General features: G+C 40.8%; 1 protein-coding gene across 1 annotated transcript in view; it reads left to right on the top strand.

Moving 5' to 3' along the window:
* The window catches only part of cir1 (corepressor interacting with RBPJ, CIR1), a 31,999-nt gene extending 12,881 nt beyond the window's left edge, over window positions 1–19,118 (top strand). Inside the window, exons 7-9 of the mRNA XM_072261846.1 lie at window positions 6,431–6,537; window positions 13,421–13,506; window positions 18,117–19,118. Coding sequence (XP_072117947.1) covers window positions 6,431–6,537; window positions 13,421–13,506; window positions 18,117–18,690 — 767 coding nt within the window. The 3' untranslated portion in view covers window positions 18,691–19,118. The remainder of the gene's footprint in view (window positions 1–6,430; window positions 6,538–13,420; window positions 13,507–18,116) is intronic.
* Window positions 19,119–24,831: the final 5,713 nt, after the last annotated feature.

A 24,831-nucleotide genomic window follows, 5' to 3' on the forward strand; every position in this document is an offset into this window, starting at 1 on the left:
GCCCACAATGTTCAGCAGAGCAACAGAAACAGCAACAACAAAATAAAGCAAGTCAATAGCAAAACAAAGTGTCGTTCCCCCTCACACAAACTGGCCACCATCCCAGGACAGGTCACCTCCTGGCCTCCTGTCCTTTGGCCCAGGCTTTCAGACTCAGACAATGAACTTCCAGCCTCTGGCCCTTGCTATGAACTCGCAGACTCGACAGACCTCCTGACACACTGAGCTCTCAACTTTGACCTTTGGCTTCACCCTCTGGGTCTCGACCCCAGGACCTGCTGATCGTGGGTTTGACCTTCGGACCTTGACCCCAAGACTCACCAATGGTGGGTGTCTGTCCTTCAAGTGGACCTCCAACTCCAGTGATCCGGACGGTGGGGGTGTGTTACTTGTCCTCTTGACTCGCATCTGTATAAACCTCCAACTAGAGTCTCTCCAACCTGTGGACTGCTGGTCTCCTCAGCACCTGACAACCAGAACTCTGGAATTGCTGCCCTTTGTCTGTTGGTATGTGTGAAGTACTCCTATTTGGACTCCTGCCCCCACAGTTCATTCTTGTCCCTAAATCCTCAATGACCCCTAACTCCCCACACTGTCCCAAAAATCATCCCTACAAACCTAAAAATAAAATGGCTGAGCCTGAGCCTCAACATTGGACAGCTCAGCACCATCTTAACCAGAATAATCCACGCAAAATGTTTCAAGATGCAAATTACTTTGTCCTCATGGCAGCACACGCATTTTAGTGAATTTTATAAACTGCTGCTCAATTTGGCATCTGTTCTTTTCATAGAATCTTGTGGATAAAGTGGGAAATGGTGATGTAAATAGGAATAAAGATCACATTGCAGTAAAAAAAATCTTGCATAGTGCCTTTCTGTTTGATTTCTGAAACATACATAACCCTGCTGATTACTCCAATTCTCCTTTGTGCCCTTGCTTCAATCATCTGTGTTTCTATTCATTTGATTGTTCACTCTGATAAACATGTTTTTCTATTACAAATTGTATGCTATGGAACTTCATTCCTGAATACGTGTTCTGTTCTCACGACTGCTAACTTTGAGAGCTTCCCTTTTCGCTTCCGCTAAAATCCCTGTCCATTCCTAAATTTGGGTTAGGTTTTCATTTATTATTGTCACACATACTGAGATACAGTGAAAAGATTGTCTTACATACTGTGTGTACTGCTCAGATCATTACACAGTGCATTGAGGTAAAACAAGATAAAAATAATAATGCGAAACAGCTACAGAGAAAGTGTATTACAGACAAATAATGAAGTGATATGTCATAATGAGGTAGGCTGTGAGATTAACAGTCCAACTTGGTGTACTAAGGAACTATTTAATAGTTGGAATGGCTTGTCATATGAAGAGCGTTTGAAGGCTCTTGAGCCTGTATTCACTGAAATTCAGAAGATTGAGGGGTGACCTCATTGAAACTTATCAAATGGTGAACCGCTCTGAGTGAGTGGATGTGGACAGGATGTTTCCTATGGTGAGAGAGTCCTAGACCAGAAGACGCATCCTCAGAATAGAGGGGTGTACTTTTAGAATGGAGATGAGAAGTAATTTTTTTTTAGCCAGAGAGTGGTGAATCTGAGGAATTCGTCAGCACAGGCAGCTGTGGAGGCCGAGCCTGTATGTACATTCAAGGCAGTGGTTGATAGATTTTTAGTCGGTCAGGGCATGAAGGAGTACGGGGAGAAGGCAGGAGATTGGGGCTGAAAGGAAAAATGGACCAGCCATGATGAAGTGACGGAGCAGACTTGATGGGCCAAATGACTTAATTCTGATTCTAAATCTTATGGTCTTGTAATAACAGTGGGGTAGAAGCCGTACTTGGGCCTGGTGGTACATACTTTCATGTGTTTGTATCTTCTGCTTGATGGAAGAGGAAAGAAGAGAGAATGTCCAGAGTGGGTGGGCCTTTGAGTATACTGACTGCTTTACTAATGCAATGAGAACTGTAGACAGAGTCCTTAGATGAGAAGCCGATTTCCATGATGTGCTTACCTGTATCCACAACTCACTGCAATTTCTTGCAGTCACATGCATAGCGAATTGTGATGCATCCAGATAGGAATTGCATCAAATAAAACCTATGTGATTGGATCAGGAAAAGATATTGATGTTAACTCTAGAAACATGAAGCTGTCACCATTGATGTAAACAGGAGCATGTGCTCAACCCTTCCCCCCTCCTCCCCCCTCCCCCCTCCTCCCTCCTCCCTCCTCCCTCCTCCCCCCTCTCCCCCCCCTCCCTCCTCTCCCCCCCCCTCCCTCCTCTCCCCCCCCCTCCCTCCCCCCCCTCCCTCCTCCCCCCCTCCTCCCCCCCTCCCTCCTCCCCCCCTCCCTCCTCCCCCCCTCCTCCCCCCTCCCCCTCCCTCCTCCCTCCTCCCCCTCCCTCCTCCCTCCTCCCTCCTCCCTCCTCCCTCCCCCCTCCCTCCTCCCTCCTCCCTCCTCCCTCCTCCCTCCTCCCTCCTCCCTCCCCCCTCCTCCCCCCTCCCTCCTCCCTCCTCCCTCCTCCCCCCTCCCTCCTCCCCCCTCCCTCCTCCCCCCCTCCCTCCTCCCCCCTCTCCCCCCCTCCCCCCTCTCCCCCCCTCCCCCCCTCCCCCCTCTCCCCCCCTCCCTCCTCTCCCCCCCTCCCTCCTCTCCCCCCCCTCCCTCCTCTCCCCCCCCTCCCTCCTCTCCCCCCCCTCCCTCCTCTCCCCCCCCTCCCTCCTCTCCCCCCCCCTCCCTCCTCTCCCCCCCCCTCCCTCCTCTCCCCCCCCTCCCTCCTCTCCCCCCCCTCCCTCCTCTCCCTCCCCTCCTCTCCCTCCCCTCCTCCCCCTCCCCTCCTCCCCCTCCCCTCCCCCCCCTCCCCTCCCTCCCCTCCCTCCCCTCCCTCCCCTCCCCCCTCTCCTCTCCCTCCCCTCCCCCCTCTCCTCTCCCTCCCCTCCCCCCTCTCCTCTCCCTCCCCTCCCCCCTCTCCTCTCCCTCCCCTCCCCCCTCTCCTCTCCCTCCCCTCCCCCCTCTCCTCTCCCCCCCTCCCCCCTCTCCTCTCCCCCCCTCCCCCCCCTCCTCTCCCCCCCTCCTCCTCTCCCCCCTCCCCCCTCCTCCTCTCCCCCCTCCCCCCTCCTCCTCTCCCCCCTCCCCCCTCCTCCTCTCCCCCCTCCCCCCTCCTCCTCTCCCCCCCTCCTCCTCTCCCCCCTCCCCCCTCCTCCGCTCCCCCCCTCCTCCTCTCCCCCCTCCCCCCTCCCCCTCTCCCCCCTCCCCCCTCCTCCTCTCCCCCCTCCCCCCTCCTCCTCTCCCCCCCTCTCCTCCTCCTCTCCCCCCTCCCCCCTCCTCCTCCTCTCCCCCCTCCCCCCTCCTCCTCTCCCCCCCTCTCCTCCTCCTCTCCCCCCCTCCCCCCTCCTCCTCTCCCCCCCTCCCCCCTCCTCCTCTCCCCCCCTCCCCCCTCCTCCTCTCCCCCCCTCCCCCCCTCCTCCTCTCCCCCCCTCCCCCCCTCCTCCTCTCCCCCCCTCCCCCCCTCCTCCTCTCCCCCCCTCCCCCCCTCCTCCTCTCCCCCCTCCCCCCCTCCTCCTCTCCCCCCTCCCCCCCTCCTCCTCTCCCCCCCTCCCCCCCTCCTCCTCTCCCCCCCTCCCCCCCTCCTCCTCTCCCCCCCTCCCCCCTCCTCCTCTCCCCCCCTCCCCCCCTCCTCCCCTCCCCCCCTCCCCCCCTCCCCCCCTCCCCCCCTCCTCCTCTCCCCCCCTCCCCCCCTCCTCCTCTCCCCCCCTCCCCCCCTCCTCCTCTCCCCCCCTCCCCCCCTCCTCCTCTCCCCCCCTCCCCCCCTCCTCCTCTCCCCCCCTCCCCCCCTCCTCCTCTCCCCCCCTCCCCCCCTCCTCCTCTCCCCCCTCCCCCCTCTCCTCTCCCCCCCCCCTCCCCTATCATAATACTATATCACTGAACTCTCTGTCTCCTACTCTGGCTCATTGTTATTTGAGATGCGACCCACTACAATGGATGTTTGTAGATGGAGTAGGTGCAGAACCTAGCCACACAGTCATGAATTTACAGGGAGTAACTAGGGGGTTGAGGACACAACCTTGTGGACCTTGTTGAGAATAATGTGGGGAAGGTGTTACTGCCTATCCTTGCTAATTGTGGTCAATAAGCTAGGAAGCTGAGGATCCATTTGTAGGTTGAGATGATGACACCCAGGTGTTATCAGTCATCATCCAAGTACAAAATAGTAATTCGTAGAGGAAGACTAGTTTGCATATTGTTTGTCTGGTATTGCTTCCCTTTGAAGATTGTTCTAGTGCTCTAAGTAAGTTCATTGCTATCTCCTCAACATCATATCAGCTTTATTTTTCCAAAGTACCCAACAGATGCACTATGTAATGGAATATTAATTTAAGAATGTCTACATAACTTCAGTCATGTAATTAAATTAAGCTTTAATTAATTTGAGGCTGTAATTTGATCTTGATTCTGAATATAGGTACTTCTAGTTTGACAGCAGGCATATTTTAATTACGGCCATTTGAGAATGGGTACAGTATATATCTTTACCCTGTAGTTTACTTTCTGTTTTGAAAGCAAATTCATTGTATGACCAATGATAGTTTGAGAGTTCTGATCACTTAATGGTGAAAGATATTATATGGATTTTTGTTACTGTGCAGATTAAATTTGAGTAATCAAGGAGTTCCTTAAAGATATTTGAAAGATTATATTATTATTGTGCTCCAACATTTTTTAACCAACTATCTGCAGGACCGTTGGATTATCACCAACAAACCTGACAGAATTAAATTTTAGTCGCTGGTCTTTGCTGAATTAGTTGATTAAACACTAAAAGGGTGCTGCAATTAGCTATGTTAGGAATACTAAATTAGCTATTTGCTACGTGTAGGTCTGTTAAATTTCAGATTCCAGCATCTGCAGTTTTATTTGTTTTCCATAGGGACTGGGATATGGGATTAATCTATGTCTGCTGTTTTCAATGCAGACAGCATACCAACTTAATGCTGCATGCAGCCCGATGTAAAAGCACTGTTTATTGGTTTACTACCATGGGGTGTCCAGTTCAGTCATGACAAGAAGCAGCTAGTCTGCACTATTAACCTAGCCTGTAAATCTTGAAGGAGAAGCTTTGCTGAAACAGGTGATAGAATCACTTAAATGGGAGAGTGCCCTCTGTACTGTATGTAAGATTTTGTACAAGAGGTGGAGAAGGACACTTTCCTGAGGATGCCCAGAAGCCTTCCAGGTACATATTGTGTAGGTGGTGGTGAAGTAGTTGTCATAAGTATGGCAATGATTATCATAATTCTGAGACATAGCCTAATATATTATGAAGGTTAATTAATAATTCGTTTTTGGCTCATCCAACCAACTGCATTGCTAACAAATCATTATAAGTGCTCCTACTCAAAGTTTATCTTCTTCTGCTTACACACTTAGTGTCGCTGCAAGCCTCACATCCACATCTCAGAGTTTGCTCAATACACTTTACATTCAGCCACAGGCATAATACGAGCATTTCACTCATTCTGCAGTCTTCCTCCAAGTCTTCCACCTTGTTGTGGTTTGGAGGTTTGCGTGCTCCATGATTTGGAAAGCTATGCTGGCTGGAGTTAGGGCATTGTGGTTTGACTGTTGGTGTGGTCACCCATGCCAAACAGGTGAGGGGGTAGAGGCTGGACTAAGAGTGGTCCAGGTTCAGCTCAGGGGTAACAACCCAGACTGATAAAACAAAATTGGTATGGAAACAGCAATGAGGAATCCTTCTGCCTCTGATTGCAACGGTTTTCCTGGGTCTCCACCTGGAGCTTGCACAACTGACAGGAGTGAAAACTGAGAGGAAGCTACCGACATGATGAAGGAAGCCCTGAACACGGCCAGAGATGGAGGACCTTCATTGCTGTGCTGAACGCCAGTGGTGTAAAGGGCAGTAAACAAAACTTCCAGTCTTGGCTGCCTCACTTTACCCTATGAAAGAGCCAGGGCACCTATTACTGAGCAAGTGGATAGGCCAAAACCAAAATTTGACAATATCCTATTCCTACATTTAACTTACCCCTCATTCCACAAACGTCTCATTACATTCCTTCTCCTTGCCCTGTACCTTTACAACCTTGGGTATCAGATATGCTTAAACTTTTTGATTCTGTTTGCCATTGACTACACTAAGGGGTAATTTAACTGACCAGCATGTCTTTACGATGTCGGAAGAAACCAGAGCATGAAACTTGGGTCCCTGAAGCTTTGGCACTAACTTCCGCACCATTGTGCAACCGTATTTGCCATGTAGCAGCAATTTGAAAGAACAACAGAAAATCATGCGAGTGACATATCCTGAAGTTTCATCGTAAACAAACCAGCAAATAAATTACCACATCATGAGATAAATCCTAAACCCAGACAGTTGTTTAAAACTTTGAAATCATTATTTTCAAACAGGTCCATCAATGCACCCTGCAGAGCTGATGGCAGAGATGAGGAACAGTGGATTTGCACTAAAGCAGAGTGTATTGGGGAAGAAATCAACTCCAAATGATCCATCACAGGTATTTCCAAAGTTAATATGAAACCGAATTTTTTTAAATCAGAAAATAATTTTGGCTTCAATAATAAAAATGGTTACTACTGTTCTGGAAAATTTTACTGGGAAGGCAGTGGATTTGAAATAGTTACTTTAGTTCTTAGACATTTCATGAAGCAACTTACTACTTTCATTTCGAACACGAGGGTATTTATTTGGGACAAGTATTTATTGCCTCTTGTAACTTCATTGTATCTTTGATTAAAACGGGGATTCCCCACCATTTTGATGCCATGGACCAATACCAGTCAGCAAGGGGCAAATGACATAGCTCTGCTCTTTTGTCGTATGACAGTGGTTCTCAATGTGAACCCCAGGTTGGGAACCCCTGCCATAAGACAAAAGAGCAGAGTTACAGCATTTGACCCCTTGAGTCTACTCCACCATTCCATTATGGCTGATTTATTATCCCTCTCAACCCCATTCTTCTGTCTTCTTCCTGTAACCTCTGACGCCCTTATTAATCAGGAACCTATCAACCTCCACTTTAAATATATCCAATGACCTGCCTTTTTCCCAGGCAATGAATTCCACAGATTCACCACCCTCTGTTCTAAATGGAGTTCCCTCTATTTTGAGGGTGTGCATTCTGGTCCTCGACCACCCCCCCCTCCCCCCACTAAAGGAAACATTGTCTCCACACCCACTGTATCTTGGCCTTTCAATATCTGATAGGCTTCAGTGAGATCCTCATTAACCTTTTAACATTAACCCTTCGATTCTCAGAATTATTCTTGTGAACCTCTTCTAGACCCTCTCCAAAGCCATTACATCTTTTCTTAGATAAAGGGCCCAAAACTGCTCCCAATACTCCAGGTGCAGTCTGACTAATGCCTTAAAAAGCCTCAGCATTACATCCCAAGTCCCTTTGCATCTCTCAATTTTGAATTTTATCCCCATTTAGAAAATAGTCTGTGCCTTTATTCCTTCCACCAAAGTGCATGAGCGTACGCTTCCGGACACTATATTCCATCTGCCACTTCTTCACCCAGTCTCCTAATCTGTCTAAGTCCTTCTGCATACTCACTGCTTCCTCAACACTACCTGTCCTCCACCTATCTTTGTATCATCTGCAAACTTATCCAGGTCTTTGACATATAATGTGAAAAGAAGTGGTCCCAACAGCAGACCCCTGTGGGACATCATTAGTCACTGGCAACCAACCAGGAATTGGCTCCCTTTATTCCCACTCTTTGCCTCCTGTCAGTCAGCCAATCGTCTATCCATGCTAGTACCTTTCCTGTAATACCATGGGCTCTTTTTTAGCAGCCTCGTGTGCAGAACCTTGTCAAAGGCCTTCTGAAAATCTAAGTAAACAGCATCCACTGACTCTCCTTTGTCTATCCTGCCTGTTGTTTCCTCAAAGAATTCTAACAGGTTTGTCAGGCATGATCTCCCTTGAAGATAATCATGCTGATTTTGACCGATTTTATCATGTGCCTCCAAGTAGCCTGAAATCTCATCCTTAATAATGGACTCCAACATCTTCGCAATCACTGATGGCCTTTAATGTTCTTTTTTCTCCTCCTCCCCCTTCTTAGAGTGGAATGACTTTTGCAATTTTCCAGTTCTCCAGAACCATACTAGAATCTAGTGATTCTTGAAAGATCACTTTTAATGTCTTCACGATCTCTTCGGCTACCTGTTTCAGGACCTTGGGTGTAGTCCATCTGGACCAGGTGACCTATCTACCTTCAGACCTTTCAGCTTCCCAAGTACCTTCTCCTTAGTAATTGCAATTACACTCACTTCTACCCCCTGACACTCTTGAATTTCTGGCATTCATTAAAACTATACTAAAAAATTTGATTTGCTGTGTACAGTGAAAGAAAATACAAACTGCATATTCAAAGCAGTGACAAATAATAGCAAAAATTATTCAAATCTATTGGAGCTACAAATAAATTACTACTTTGTTCAGTTACAATAAAAACAATTTGTATTAACAATTTTAGAGAGTACATTAGTCCAACGAATCAGTACATCACTGCCTTTATCATCTTTCATTGAGATGGATGGACTGGGTACTTCTCAGCATCAGGCTGTATTGCACTCAGATCCCCACGTTCAGTAATATGCAGTCTGTTTTGTTGCTTTGAAATAAGTTGTGTGACTGCACTGAACCACACCCCACTAAATTTGATGTTGGAAAGGCAATAATGAACATCTTGACCTTTTTCCACAATGCAGGATAGTGTTCAGAGATTTCTTTCGGCAACCAAAAGTCTTTATGATGTTTTGAACCCTGGCTTCAGCTCAAAGTCATTTTGTAGCGTGATCAGATCTTCCTTCACCCTTCTTCTTAATTCCTTATTACAAATGTTCAGGAATGAATCTTACCCAATCTGGAATTTGGATTGAGAGAAGATCCTGAAACCTCTCTGACGTGTCTTTATATAGCTCACCCAAGTGGACACAGTATACTTGAAGATCATCATCTGGTATTCTTACTTTCTCTTCCAATTCGGAGGCTCAGAAATTGGAAAACATTGCGATGGCCAATGTTGCACTTAAATCAGATAACTTGGACAGTAACGTGGAGACGACTGATTTGACTGTGTTAAGATTCTCATCATTTTCCTTGCAATTGAAGATTGATGACATTAAACTTTGTGAATAATTCTGACAAATAAGAGTATCATGTCTAATATTCATGAGCTGATTACTGAAGCATTCCATTCATGAAATAATTTGATCACAGTTTCAAAAAGCTTCTCAGGCAGTTTCCTTCTGAGAGCCATCTGATTTCTGTGTGCAACAACAAGCATTTAAACTGTTCATCGTTCTCAGTACAAAGCTCTCAAAATAGTCGAGAATAGAGAGCATGGGACTTGATTTTATTTACCGCTGTATTAACAGTATTTAGTGATTTGTGCAGCTGATCACTTAGGTTTTTTGCGACAAGATGTTATCTGTGAATTTCACGGTGACCATAAAATTATAAGATGGGAGCAGAATTAGGCCATTCGGCCGGTCGAGTCTTTCTGCCATTTCATTGTGGCTGATCTATTTTTCCTCTCAGCCCCATTCTGCTGTCTTCTCCCCATAACCCTGACTAACCAAGTGCTTTCTCACACAACAGACACGTTGGTTGCGTGGTGCTGCTATAACTCCATGTCTCAGATACTCCACACTTTACTGTCTGCACTTCTTTTTCGTTTGTTCTGCTTCTGAACTTTTCCTGTGATTTAGGGTAGACATTCAATGGGGTAATGTGCCACTGTGTGATTAGAGTATGGGAATCGTACTAGCTAACATAGTACTACAGCAGTGAAAGACAATAATGTGTGGGCCAGATAATTTCTTTAGTCCAGATTTCTCATGATATGCCAAATACAAAAGTGTCACATTGATGTGCTTCGAGCAAAGCCTGAGAGAACTGGAGCTTAGCAAGATATGAGGTGATTATGTGATCATTGTAGTCAATTATGAGGCACTGAGGATCAAACATTTATAATAAGTAATTTGTTAAGCTTGTAATCCCTCAGCTTCTCCCCTTGCTACTGATTTTGCCCTCCACTATCCCCTTAATCTTTATTGCCCCCAGGGACAGTGGCTGCCATATCTCCCGTTTTGGAAAGCACTGTTCTATCAGTTTTAGTGAAGAATTATTGACCTGAACATTGAGTCTGTTTTTCTGCCTGACCTCAGAGAGAGAAACAGACCCTTTGACCTCCCATGTCTACTTTAAACATTAAGCACCCCATTTTTCACACCAGTCCTGTCCTAACCATTTTCTGCTCATCTTGTTATCAACTCCCAGGTTCAAATACTTACCTGCATATTAGGGACAATTTACATTGGTCAATTAATCCTACCAGCCTGCGCATTTTTGATGTACAGGATGACACTGGAGTATGTGGAGGGAATCTATGCAAGTGCACAGTCAGCACGTGACATCATGATTGAACCTAGGTCACTGGAGCCAAGAGGCAACAGCTCTTCTGGTGCTGCCACTAAATACAAACCTGCTTAGTGTTCACACATTTTCAGCTTTTGATTCTATATTACCATCACTCAGTACATTCTCTTTTCTCATTGCTACCATCGAGGAGGGGGTACAGGAAACTAAACATTTTAGGAATAGCTTCTTTCCCTCTGCCATTAAATTTCTGGAAAGACAATGAACCCATGTAAAGTACCACATTGTTTCTGCTCTCTTTTTGCACTAATTATCTTTTGTAAGTATACTGTATTTCTTTTTGTAATGTATAGTTTATTATTATGGACTGCAGTGTGCCGCTGCTGCAAAACAACAAATTTAACGATATATGCCAGTGTTATGAAACCTGATTCTGATTACTTAGGTCCCATTTTTCATATACAGATTTGACTATCACTGGCTTTAAAATTTCTTTTGGCTGATTGTCTGTTGTGAGAAAGCATTCTCATTTTAGACTCCCAGTATTTATTTGAACTCCTTTGTTTTCATATTAAAACAATTTATCTACTGAGCTGCATTTTCTGATGAACAGCAAACACATAAGCTCACTGGTCCCTGCCTATTGACCACACTTTCCCCCAGCAAGGTCCCTGCCTCAATTCTCTGAAACATACACAGTGGTGCTAGAAAGTTTGTGAACCCTGTAGGATTTTCTCTATCTCTGCATAAATATGATCTAAAGTGTGATCACATTTTCATGTAAGTTCTAAAACTAGATGGAGAACTCAATTAAATAAATAATACAGAAAACATTATACTTGTTCATTTATTTATTGAATGCCTTAGTAGTAGTTATTGAAGAAAATGATGCAGTATTACATGTGTTTGTTGGAAAAAGTGTCTGAATCTCTGAGGTAATGCCTTCTACAAAAGCTGTTTGGAGTCAGGTGTTCCAGTCAATGAGATGAGATTGGAGGTGTGGGTTGTGGAGGTGCCCTGCCCTATTTTAAAAAAAATAAAATAAAATAAAGTCAGGTTACTGACAGTCTGCTCTTCTCAAGAAAGATCTGTTTATGTGCACCATGCCTTGATCAAAACAACTGTCAGAGGACCTTAGAAGAATTCTACAGGTGCATGAAGCTGGAAAAGGCTACAAAAGTATTTCTAAAGACCTGTGTGTTCATCAGTCCACAGTAAGAGAAATTGTCTACAAATGGAGGAAATTCAGTATTGTTGCTACTCTCTGTAGGCGTGGGAATCCTGCAAATATCACACCAAGAGCACAACGTGCAATGCTGAAGGAGGTAAAAAGGAACCCAAGGGTAACAGCAAAAGACCTGCAGTAATATCTAGAACTTGCTAAAGTCTATGTTCATGTGTCTGCTATAAGAAAAACACTGAACAAGATTGGTGTTCATGGAAGGACACCACTGAGGAAACTACTGCTCTTTTAAAAAAAAAGACATTGCTGCACATCTCAAGTTTGCAAAAGACCACCTGGATGTTCTACAACACTGCTGGGACAGCGTTTTGTGGATAGATGAGACAAAAGTTTAACTTTTTGGCAGAGGTGCACATTGCTGTACTTGGAGTCAAAAGGACACTGCACAGAAACACCAAAACCTCATTCCAACTTTGAAGCATGGTGGAAGAAGCATCATGGTTTGGGGATGCTTTGCTGCCTCGGCCTGAACGGCTTGCAATCATTGAGGGAACAATTAATTCAAAATTTTCTCAAGATATTTTACAGAGAATGTTAAGGTAGCAGTTCATCACCTGCAGCTTACTAGAAGTTGGATGATGCAACAAGACGATGATCCGAAAGATAACAGTAAATCAACAACAGAATGGCTTAAAAAGAAGAAAATTTTGTGTTTTGGAATGGCTGAGTCAGTCCTGACCTTAATCCTATAGAAATGTTGTGGAAGGACCTGAAGCAAGCAGTTCATGCAGTGAAGCCCAGCGACATCCCAGAGTTGAAGCGGTTTTGTAATGAGGAATGGCCTAAAGTTCCTCCAGCTGATGTGCAGGACTGATCACCAGTTACTGAAAGCAAAGAGTCACACAGTTTTTCCAACAAACACAAGTAATACTGGATCGGATGCTTCTAGTATGCTGCATCGGTAAGTTGGCGGCGCTGGAGGTTCACCGTCTGCGTGAGATGTGGGACTGTCGAGAGACTTTAAGACTTTTACCGTGCCATGGTCTGTTCTTATCAAATTACGGTATTGCTTTGCACTGTTGTAACTATATGTTATAATTATGTGGTTTTTGTTAGTTTTTAAGTCGGTTTGTCATGTGTTTCCGTGATATCATTCTGGAAAAACATTGTGTCATTTCTTAATGCATGCATTACTAAATGACAATAAAAGAGGACTGCATGTCCTCATAATCTAAATCTAATCTAAGTCACTTTTCTCAATAAATAAATGAGCAAGTATAATGTTTTTAGTGTTATTTCTTTAATTGGGTCCTCTTTATTTAGTCTTAGGAGTTGTGTGAAGATCTGAACACATTTTAGGTCATATTTATGCAGAAACAGAGAAAATTCTACGGAGTTCACCAGCTTTATAGCACCACTGTAGTACTCAACTCCCAACAGATCAGTGAGGGTTTTTTTTTGACTCCAGGGTTTGGCGCAAGGGATCTGTGGTGAATTTTAATCATAAACTGATACTGTACTTGACTCTGGAAATTTCAGTGGACAATCTTGCCTAATTCAGAAGTTCTTTTAGTTAGTAATATTATTTATTTTTTTAAATAACCCTTTTAAAGATTTTCTATGCATGTAATTAGCTTGGATGACAACATGATATATATTTATTTAGAAATGTTTCCCAATGTTATTTTTTAAATTATTTTTATAGTAGCTCTGTAGAGTCCCTGAAAATAGCAACCGGGTAAATGAATTTTACGTGAAATCGCCTTCCGCAGTAAAATGTAATTTTGCCACTGATTTTTTAAGGAATACATTGCAAGTGAAGATGATGATGATCCTGAGGTGGAGTTTCTAAAATCTCTTTCAACTAAACAAAAACAGAAGCTTTTGAGGTATGTTGTCAGAAAGTTTTATAAATTGTTGATGATAATTCCCAAAACTGCTCTTTCTCCAGCAAGGCTTGGAAGTTGGGATAGAACAGTTTTTCTGCTTGGTGCCATTCTTGGTGCATGAATTTTTGCTATAGACATTTCTCAGAGGAACAATGAAGCTTTAAAACATACAATTAATTTATCTGAGTCAGCAATCTAGGCATATACTGAAGTAAGCAAAGTGAGCAGACATTTTAAAAGCTGCACTTATTCTTTCATGTGCCTACTAATGAGATTCATTTTACATAGAATTTGCACTAAACCTTTCTTCATATCCAGTAAACCCTTATTGTGATCATCTCCCAGATTGCCATTAGATATACAAACCCCATTTCCAGAAAAGTTGGGATATTTTCCAAAATGCAGTAAAAACAAAAATCTGTGATGTTAATTCACGTGAACCTTTATTTAACTGACAAAAGTACAAAGAAAAGATTTTCGGTAGTTTTACTGGCCAACTTAATTGTATTTTGTAAACATACACAAATTTAGAATTTGATGGCTGCAACACACTCAACAAAAGTTGGGACAGAGGCATGTTTACCATTGTGTTACATCACCTTTCCTTTTAATAACACTTTTTAATCGTTTTGGAACTGAGGAAACCAATTGTAGTAGATTTGCAATTGGAAATTTTGTCCATTCTTGCTTGACATAAGACTTCAGCTGCTCAACAGTCCGTGGTCTCTGATTCTCCTCTTCATGATGCACCATACATTTTCAATAGGAGATAGATCTGGACTGGCAGCAGGCCAGTCAAGCACACGCACCCTGTGTCTACAAAGCCATGCTGTTGTAGCCCGTGCAGAATGTGGTCTGGCATTGTCCTGCTGAAATAAGCATGGACGTCCCGGGAAGAGGCGTCGCCTTGATGGCAACATATGTCTCTCTAAAATCCTAATGTACGCCTCTGAGTCAATGGTACCTTCACGTACATGCAACTCACCCATGCCGTGGGCACTGATGCACCCCCATACCCTCACAGATGCTGGCTTTTGCACCTTTCGCTGATAACAATCTGGATGGTCGTTTTCATCTTTGGCACGGAGAACTCGACGCCCGTTTTTTCCGAAAACTAGCTGAAATGGGGACTCACCTGACCACAGCACATGGTTCCACTGTCTTTCGGTCCATCTGAAATGAGCTCAGGCCCAGAGAACTCACCGGCATTTCTGCATAGAGTTGATGTGTGGCTTCCTCCTTGCATTTCTGGATGCAGCGACGGACTGTGTTGAGTGACGATGGTTTTCCGAAGTACTCCCGAGCCCATGTGGCTATAATTGTCACAGTAGCATGACTTTTCTGTGCACTTTTCAATCTTATTTTAACTCTGTCCTAACTTTTGTTGAGTGTGTTGCAGCCATCAAATTCTAAATTTGTGTATATTTACAAAATACAATTAAGTTGGTCAGTAAAACTATTGAAAATCTTTTCTTTGTACTTTTGTCAGTTAAATAAAGGTTCACATGAATTAACATATCACAGATTTTTGTTTTTATTGCATTTTGGAAAATATCCCAACTTTTCTGGAAATGGGGTTTGTATTTCCTTTGAAAAAATTGCATGGGAGAGTAAAGAGATTTGGGAACTGCCATTCAGGTATCACCAGAAACTGATAGATAGGGAACTGAAGTTACTAGAATAAGGGAAACCTCAAGGGTACCAGTGTACAAAAGAGTAGAACTTGTACTTTTGCTCTGAAGCTCTGGTTAGACCAAATATATTGTACTACATTCCTTTCTGGGCATTTCATCTCAGGAAGAATATTTTGGCCTTTGAGTGGACATAGTGCAGATTCACCAAAATTATACAAGGGTTTAGAGATTAATAGTACCAAAACTGGATGCATGGACTTGACATCCTTTTTAAAAACTAATCGTAGAAAGGGAGAAGGAAGCCTTAAATATGAATTTAGCTGTTCAGGGATGTAATTGTGATATGCTTCATTTTACAAAGTGTGGGGAAATGAAAGTCTGTCAAAAAAAAGAGCTTTAGCTGATTAAAAATTTCATGTAAGAGTATTTTTCCATAAGATTACTGAGGGGAAATAGTACTGAACTGGATGAATATAGATACATAATAGAACCAGTGATTTATATAAGTTGTCTCCTGCACTAAAAGTTCAAGTGAGCATATCCAGTTGATCTTGAAACAGTTTGGAAATTTCAAAAATATCATGGATCAGTTTACTGTACATTTTACCTTTCACTATTTGATGAGGGTGCTAGCTTGTGCACTTAGTCTAGCAGAATCATTACACTGTGTTAATCAATGCATTTATTTCTACGTCCTCATCGTCCTACACACCTTCATCATTTATGTTCACATTATGTTTACGTTCACATTTATCCACTGACTAAACATAATGTCATCAGAAGCTTTGGAAGTAGCAGCAAAAAGGTGGGGTATAAAACTTTAATAAAAAGGAGTAAATATCCTCTTGTTAAACTTCTGTTTGCAGAAACATGGTTAACATCATGAGAATATGATGTTGCAGGAAATAAAGTTTCCTTTGCTCATAATCAAAGTAATTGGAGCACAAAGCACCAGAAGCAATTGTATCTCAAGAATATTAGATTTTTAAACTTATTAAGTATTTATCAGCTTTACAACAGTTTTTTGGCATTATTGCAACTTTGCAATGGCTGCTTAGCTGTGCTTTAGATCTCACCCATCCAGGATATAAATAAAATTTAGATCTCACCCATCCAGGATATAAAAAATATTAAATGTTTGTCACAAGTGAAATTTAGACTATCTATGGTTGAGATTAAGACCTAAATTTTGAACTGAGGCAGATCTCTGTTCTATATTATTTAAGCAAATAGTTAACAGAAGTTCTAACATACAGCCTATCTCGACATGATTTGCTACATTCATAAATCATTCATTAAATGTCTTCCTTTTCCAATTCCATTGCTATTTATCACTCACCTGTACATATGGAATATGTCTCCTAATACACCATTTGTTGATTGGTAGAATACTCTAATTTTGCAACATTTCTGCTGGGAGGTGAAAGCTATAAGCTTAAAAAAAAATAAGATTTATGATTTTATAAATTCCTATACTATTATTTTCTGTTGGGACAGAACCAAGTGTCTCAATAGTGTTAAATCTACAATGTTGCTGAGTGAAACAAATTCTATTGTATATTTAATGTACAAACAAAATATTAAAACCTGGTTGAGCTGTATCTGGGGAGGTGGACATTGTTAGCAAAATTTTCTCTTATTTCAGATATCTAACATCTACAATATTTTTGTATTTATTTTGTTGTCTCTAAACGTGCAGCTTCTCGCTTATCTAGAAAAACTTCAGTAACTACATTGTTCATATTTTGAATGCTAATCGGTCTCCTCCTCTGCTTAATGCTAGATAGTCCTTCCATTGACTTAAGCAGTTGTAATGTTCACACCCATTGACCAGTTCTTGATCTGCAATACCCTCAGGACTTCTGCTGTTGGTTGGCATGTTTTGTTTTTACATCCCACTGGCAAGTTTTTCCCTTATTGCCAATTGAAATACTCTGAATGTAGTACGATCCCCTGATCTGATGAGTGATCTGTATTTTTGGGCTTTCATTAATTTCTCTATCAGCATGGTGGTAGTCAAAAGGTACACGTGGTGTGGTCTGTTCATCCTGTGGTTCATGATATTTTGTCAATATTAAAGACTTATTTTTAACATTGCAAATTTTGTTTGAGATCTGGTAACCAATTTTTCCACTGAATAACTATTGAGATAAGCATCATAACTGGATCTGGCTTTGAACCATAACCATGACTCACACCCAGGAATTCACCTTTGTGTGAAGACTCGATATTATGTGAGTGATGTGGGTTTTAAACTGACCTGCTAGATGGAACAATTTGAATGAGGACATTTCTACTGTGTGCAATAGTAGTTGTTCAATGAAAATTACTTTATACTAAATTTTGTAACCATGTAACATATAACAATTACAGCACAGAAACAGGCTATCTCGGCCCTTCTAGTCTGTGACAAACTCTTACTCTCACCTAGTCCCACCGACCTGCACTCAGCCCATAACCCTCCATTCCTTTCCTGTCCATATATCTTCTTCACTTCTGGAGCTCCCAGCCAAGTAGATGAGGCACAAGAGTGTAAAATGCTATAATTCCTTTTTACCAGTTTCACCACAATGGCAAAAGCTGAGTGCCACATGATGTTCTTCAGCCAAATCTAGTATTACAATTCTTCAAGCACTTGTAAATCACAGCCAAATGTTGAACGGATCAAAACAGAACAGCATTGACAGTCAGAACAGTTAACTTTGATTACGTGCTTGATAGCTACAAAATGTGTATTTTGAAACATATAATATTGTTCAAGAGGAAATTGTGTTTTAGAAATTGCTCTTCAAACAAATTTCTACTATCCTAATGGCAAGGACATTACTAACCAAACATCTGTTTGGTCACAGTGTAATCATTTGACTATTTTCACTTCAGAGTGTTCAAAAGTGGGGAAGTGGTGAGGATAAATATTGTTCAGTTGTATTTTGTATGCAATTTTAAACAAAATTTGCTGATTTGACTTCTGAATAGGAAACTTGACCACCTGGAAAAAAAGAAAAAACGAAAGAAGGAAAAGCAAAAGAAGAAAAAGAAAAGGAAACATAAGAAAAAAGAATGCAGTCCACCTACTACCAGCTCTTCCAGCGAAAGTGATTCTGAAAATGAAAAGAAGGAAACACACAGCAAAAAGGAATCACACAGCAAAAATAAATATTTAAAGAGGGAGAGGGATTCAGCATTAGGCAATAAACACAGCTCCGAAAAACATGGAGGAGTTTCCAAACAAAAACCCAACGAGCCTTATTCAAACAGTTACTCCAGGTCTGAAGACGATGACACAAAAGTTCATGGAAAGCATTACAGAAGCAAAAGTAAAAAAGACAGTAGACATAGCAGCAAAAGTGACAGGGAGCAGAGACATCGGAGTAGAAGCAATTCCAGAGATGCACGTGGAAAAGTAGAAGAAAAGGACGTACGAAATTCAACTTACAGTAGGGAAAAGTTCTCTGATGAAAGGCATGTTAGTAGATGTGAGAGCACACATTGCAAAGAGAAGACTGGAAGTACCAGATACACATCGGGAAATAAAAGGCAGAGAGAGTGAGACTCCAGGAAGTAACCAAGAGATTTATATAGGGTAAAGATTAGAAACAAAAAGAGTAAGTTGGGATAGGTTGTAAGAAAATTGGGAGTCTGTGAACTAAATAAAAACGACAGTTCTGTTAAACTACAGAAAATGCTAGATATACTTAACAGATCTGGCAACATCTTTGGAGAGAGAAACAATTACTTTTGAGGCCAGAGTCCTGATGAAATGTTGAATCTCTATTTCTCTGTCTTGGTTCAGTCCAGTCTGTGGAACTTCTTGATTTAATTTCCCATTTTCAAGATGTGCAGCTATTTCCTTTACAATTTCAGTTTTCTATTCTCTGGTTGTAATTGAGATGATGTATGATGCAATTTCAGATTCTTCCAGAACTTTATTTCATACTTTTTTCTAGAAGTTGTTAATGACTTTGTAATTATTTGTACTTTTGTGTAATGAATAAAGTCTACAATGAAAGATTGATACCAGTAACTATTCCTCCTTTCTCCAAATTTAAGAATATTATTTTCATGTATTTCTTGTAGTAATTGTAGTTAATTTTATTTTCAAGTATCCTTCAGATTCCTTCTGTTTATCTGTTAATATCCACCATTTTCTAGTATAGAATAACTATTACAATAGCAGTTATACAGAAACTATAACAGTGGAAAAGTTATTTAGCCCAGCACACAAAATACTGCAGTTACCTGGTGTGTCAGGCAGTATCTATGGAAGGAAATGAACAGTGAACATTTGAGATTGAGACCCAGTATGTCTACTGTCCATTTCCCTCATTTGATGTTTCCTGACCCATTGAGTTTTTCCAGCATTTTGTATGTTACTCCAGATTCCAACATCTGAGGCCTCTTCTGCCTTCAAGTTATCTAGCCCAACCAAACTGTTTTGGTGTCTGTACTTAATACCATAATCATCCTCCTTTTTGGCAGTCTATTATCCAGTACCACTGAAATGTTAGAATGGACACTTCTGTCTCACCTGCCTGCTGCATGATCTCACTCAATCCCTTTGTTGATAGGGAAGCTATCTAATGGGAATCTCACTGCAAATGAAGTTTAAAGCCCAAGTAGCTTATACTCTACCAGTATACAATAGACAGTTTTGTTTATATATAAATGTTTTTTTATTTCTTCAACACTGTGCTAGTGCCCACTGGCCCTTGACTAATGAATTTTGAGCAGTTTCCCCAAATAAGCTGAACGCCAAAGGTTAAGAAAAAACATCTTTTATTCTATGTTTTAATGGCAGCGTGGACTTACCTGGCATAGGTTCATTTTTCATTTAAGCACCACCTGCTCAAAATCATTCTGTTAGAAATTAGTGATAGCCACTATAAAAGTGCATGAGAAGGAACATTACACTTTCCCAGTTTTACTTAAGAATATTCATCTTTATGGAAATTAAAATGAATTTTGTTCGAGTATATGTCCATAGTTTTAAAGTTGTACATAAAGAAGCAATGATAAATGTTCTAAATTTAGTGAAGATGAAACCACATGATGTTTGAAGACCAGACAAATAGAATTTACATTTAAAATGGCAAGGTGGTTAGTGAAAGGAATCTGCAAATTTACATATAAATTTGGAGCAAAGGTAGGCCACTTAGTTGTTTAACACTGCTCTAGTATTCAACAAGATCATGTCTTAGAGTTGCAAGAAAAAGTTTGTGAACCCTTTACAATTACCTAATTTTCTGCATTAATTACTCAAAATGTGCTATGATCTTCGTCTAAGTCACAAGAATAGACAAATGCAATCTGCCTAAACGAATAACACACACAATTGTACTTCTCGTCAATATTGAGTACACCATTTCAACAATCACAGTCTAGCTTCAAAAAACTATGTGAACCTCTGGGGTAATGCCCTCTACAAAAGCTATTTGGAGTAGGGTGTTCCAAACAATGAGATGAGGTTGGAGTTTGAAGGTTGGAGGTGTGGGTTGTGGTGGTGCCCTGTCCTACAAAAAAGACACACAAAGTCAAGTTACTGACAGAGCCTGCTCTTCTCAAGAAAGATTTGTTTACGTGGGCCATGCCTCGATCAAAACAACTTTCAGAGGACCTTGGAGGAAGAATTGTAGCAATGCATGATGCTGGAAAAGGCTACAGAAACATTTCTAAAGACCTGAGTGTTCATCAGTCCACAGAATGAGAAAATGTCTACAAAATGGAGGAAATTCAGTACTGTTGCTACTCTCCCTAGGAGTGGGCATCCTTCAAAGATCACACACCAAGAGCACAATATGCAATGCTGAAGGAGGTGAAAAAGAACCCAAGGGTTCTTACAGGAACCTCTTGAACTTGCTAAGGTCTCCGTTCATGAGTCTGCCATAAGGAAAACATTTTGCTTCTTGCACGGTCAGGTATAAACATGAGGAACAACACTTCATCTTCTGCCTAAGCATACTGCAGATTTCCAAACTCAATGTCAAATTCAACAATTTTAGATAATTCACTTTCTCTATGTATCTGAACTGATCGGTCCTATAAGTTACCCAGCTTTAACTTACTTTTCTTTCAGCTGCCTGGTCTGTTGAGTATTTTCCACAGTTCTGATCTGCAATTTTAAATTTCCTATTATCTTTTCTCTCTGCAATTACCCTCATTAATCCCATCAACAGCCTATAACCAAAAGATTCCTGGCCTCACCCTATCAGAGATATTCCGTTTGTCTTATTCATCTCTGACTCATGCACTCTGCAACTCAACTAACTTGTTCTCCGTTCCCAGCTCTAACAAAGAGTCTTTGACCTAAAGCACTAATTGCTCTTCTTCTTTCCGCAGATGCTGACTGACCTGCCAAGTATTCCTGACATCTTCTGTTTTTTTTTATTTCAATTGAACTAATCAGATGTGACCTTTCCATAATAAATTCATTTAAAACAAAATCTGTTCAAGGGAGTCTCTTAAATAGATGTCAATAACTTTTCCTTCTCAAGATAAACTAACTGGAATGTAAATATTGGGTTTATCTTTTCCTTTCTTTTGAAACAATGGTACAGTATTATCAATCTCTACAGCCAAGGAGAATTTAAAAAGTGGTCAGAACGTTCATAATTACCTTCCTCAGTGCATTTGACAGTGGAATTTATCCATGTCCAAGCAGCTAAATCATTTAATGCCTCCTATTTTACTATTTATCCCTTACAATATTTCACACTCTTCATCCCAATCAATAGAATTGCATCCTCTTTATTGTAAAAACTCCTGTGAAGAATTTATTAGAGTCTTTTCCCATAATCTACTGTATACCATAATACATCTTTATTGTCCCTAGTGTTCTCTTTGGTTAACCTTCTTCCTCTTTTTGCACTTACAAAAGAAGATAATTCTCTAGACACATGAGATTTTAAATCTTGCTATTGAACAGAAAGATATTCTGGTTGCCTGTGATTTTTTGAAGGTTGCTTGTTTCTAAAACTGGGTCTTCAGGCTTAAGAGGTTTATAACTTTGAGTAAATCTCATATTTATTCAATAAAATTTGTCACAAGAAATAGAAGAAATTTACACACATAGCAAAGTAAATTTGATTATGTTTTCAAATCTTGTTTCTGTTATGGCTATTTGGAATTTTCTTGTCAGAGTATGTATTTAGATCATCAGAAGATCATTCTTTAGCAATTTATTACACATTAGATGCTTGTTATTGCTAATGGATTCCTAATTTAGTTTTTTTTTATAAATTTGATGTGCCAGGACAAAAATAAAGAACAAAAGAAGAAAATTGAAACACCTGTGACAGATATGTAGAATTAAAATACAGTTTGAAATTTATATCATCATTCATATTCCAGAGAAGAAAAATGCCTTGCATTTACTGTATATACACAAGAAAGTATGCAGCTGCTGGAAATCCAAAGTGACACAAACAAAATTCTGAAGGAACTCAGCAGGTCAGGTAGCATCTATGGAAATGAATAACCAGTCAATGTTTCAGGCTGAGACCCTGAAGAGGCTCAAAACGTCAACTGTATATTCATTTCCATAGATGCTACCTGACCTTCTGAGTTCCTCTAGCATTGTGTGTGTTGCCTTGCATTTACATATGCTTCATATTAATATCAATGGTCTTTATAGCCAATTAAGTATTTTTGGTAGTTCTTTAATATTATGGAATATCTGAACTAAATATCTAGTTATTTTTATTTATTAACTTTCACCAATCCCACATTTACTGGTGAAAAACTATGTATCAAAAATTTCTTGTTAAATTTCTCTCACTCTACTTGCATTCAAAGACCTACTTAAACCCCATCTTTTCAGTCTTTTACTCTTCCTTCATATCTATAACACTCTGTATTAGTATTCAGTTATTTTTTCCATTTTTCTATCATGCATTTTGCAATATTTCTGTGGTAAAGATGTGTAAATGCCAGTGATTGTTATAGTGGTTTGTCTATACAATTTTCATTCACGCTCTTAGTGCACAAGTGTTTCTTTTTCCACACTCATGCTCTTCATTGCTTTCTGCCTTTGCTGTGTCTTTCTTGATTCCAATATACACTGACCACTATTTTATGAGCATTCGTTTAAATGGTCTGAAATTCACATGCAGAGCAGAGTCAAATTTCCATTCTCTGTAGTCAAGGCTTCCTCTCAAGTGCATAAAGTTGTAAAATTTCCCCTTTTATCATTTGTTGAATAGTCCTACTTATGCTGAGCATTGCAGAGAGGACTATAGATAATAAAAAGCCTTGAACACAAGACAATTGGAAACCTCTGTATCAGCTCCACTTTTTTACCCTTTTCTCATTCTGTTTATCTGAACAATAATCTGTTGATCTCAGTATTGACTAATTTGGATAATTGTACACCATGGGCCTTCTCGCACAGAGAATTCTGAAGATTTGCAAACCTCCTCATTGCAGTCCTAAATATCCACATCTAATACATAGACTAACATCCCATAATTCTCTCCAGCCAAAGCAGCTTCTAATTATCTATGATATCCACTGCATTTATAATTCTACACGCTTCATTGAGCTTATTTTCAACTCCAAAATCCAGCCATTATAGTTAAATTCTGTTCGATCTCCTCTTCCTAGGAGTAAGATTTAGCAACATTTGTTGTATTCCCAAAGATGGCCCTTAGCCCAATGGACTACCCATGAAAAAGAAACTTCCCCTTGAAGACAATTATATCCTTATAAAGGAGAACAAACCACAATGCTGTACTCCATGAGCACTCTAATATCCTTGTCCACTGTGATGCAACAAGATTTCCCTGCTGTTGTACATCGCCCTCTTCGCAAGCAAAACTAACATATTGTTTGCCTTCTCAATTTGTTTTCCTACCTGCTAGCATAGGTTCTGTGATTAGTGCACAAGAAAATCAGCAACTCTTAAACTCTTCCTTAGAAACATTTTTTCTGCAGAACTAGATGCTTAATGCTTCCCAAAGTTACATTCTTTTCACCATGTTGCCAGATCACTTTGCTTTGCACAGCTTCTTTGCATCCTCCTCACGGTTCATTTTTCAATCTAGCTTTGCATCAGCAGGCATAGCTCTCTGTCCCCTTATCAAAGTTATTAAAATAAATTGAAAAACATTACTTTCCAAGGATGCATCTCACAACACTCCATTAATTGCTCTAATTACCATTCCAAAAGCATGTCCTGGTTTTTAACTACTCACTGCTTTCTCTTCCCAAGCCCTGCTAATACCTTACTATCTAATTCCTCAGCCCTAATATCACATAACAACCATGTGACAATTTATCTAATAGATTCCAAAGATACCACAGTCACTGGTTTGCCTTTTATTTGCCTTAGTTTCACTTTTGCTGAAAGGTCAATAATCTAAAACATTCTCTGTCCACAGGTAATGCAGATACTGCCTGGCTGCTGAGTATTCCCAAAGTTTTCAATGATTTTAAAGTTCCAGCATCAACAGTTTTTGTCTTATGAATCCTTTTAAAACCCAAGAATTAAGGATATTTATTGAAGTGATATAACAGTTTTAGGGGATTTTAAATACTCCAGTATGTTGGCTTCACTAATACTGAATACATCAAATTCCACATATTCAAGAGACTTTTGGTTCTCCCCACAATTTCTGATACGATTATTGTAGCCTCTATAATGAAAATAGACAAAAATATTTATTTTACTTCTCTGGCATTTCCTGATGTTGTATTT

This window comes from Mobula birostris, chromosome 6 (genome assembly GCF_030028105.1).
Source record: "Mobula birostris isolate sMobBir1 chromosome 6, sMobBir1.hap1, whole genome shotgun sequence".
NCBI classification, from domain to species: domain Eukaryota; kingdom Metazoa; phylum Chordata; class Chondrichthyes; order Myliobatiformes; family Myliobatidae; genus Mobula; species Mobula birostris.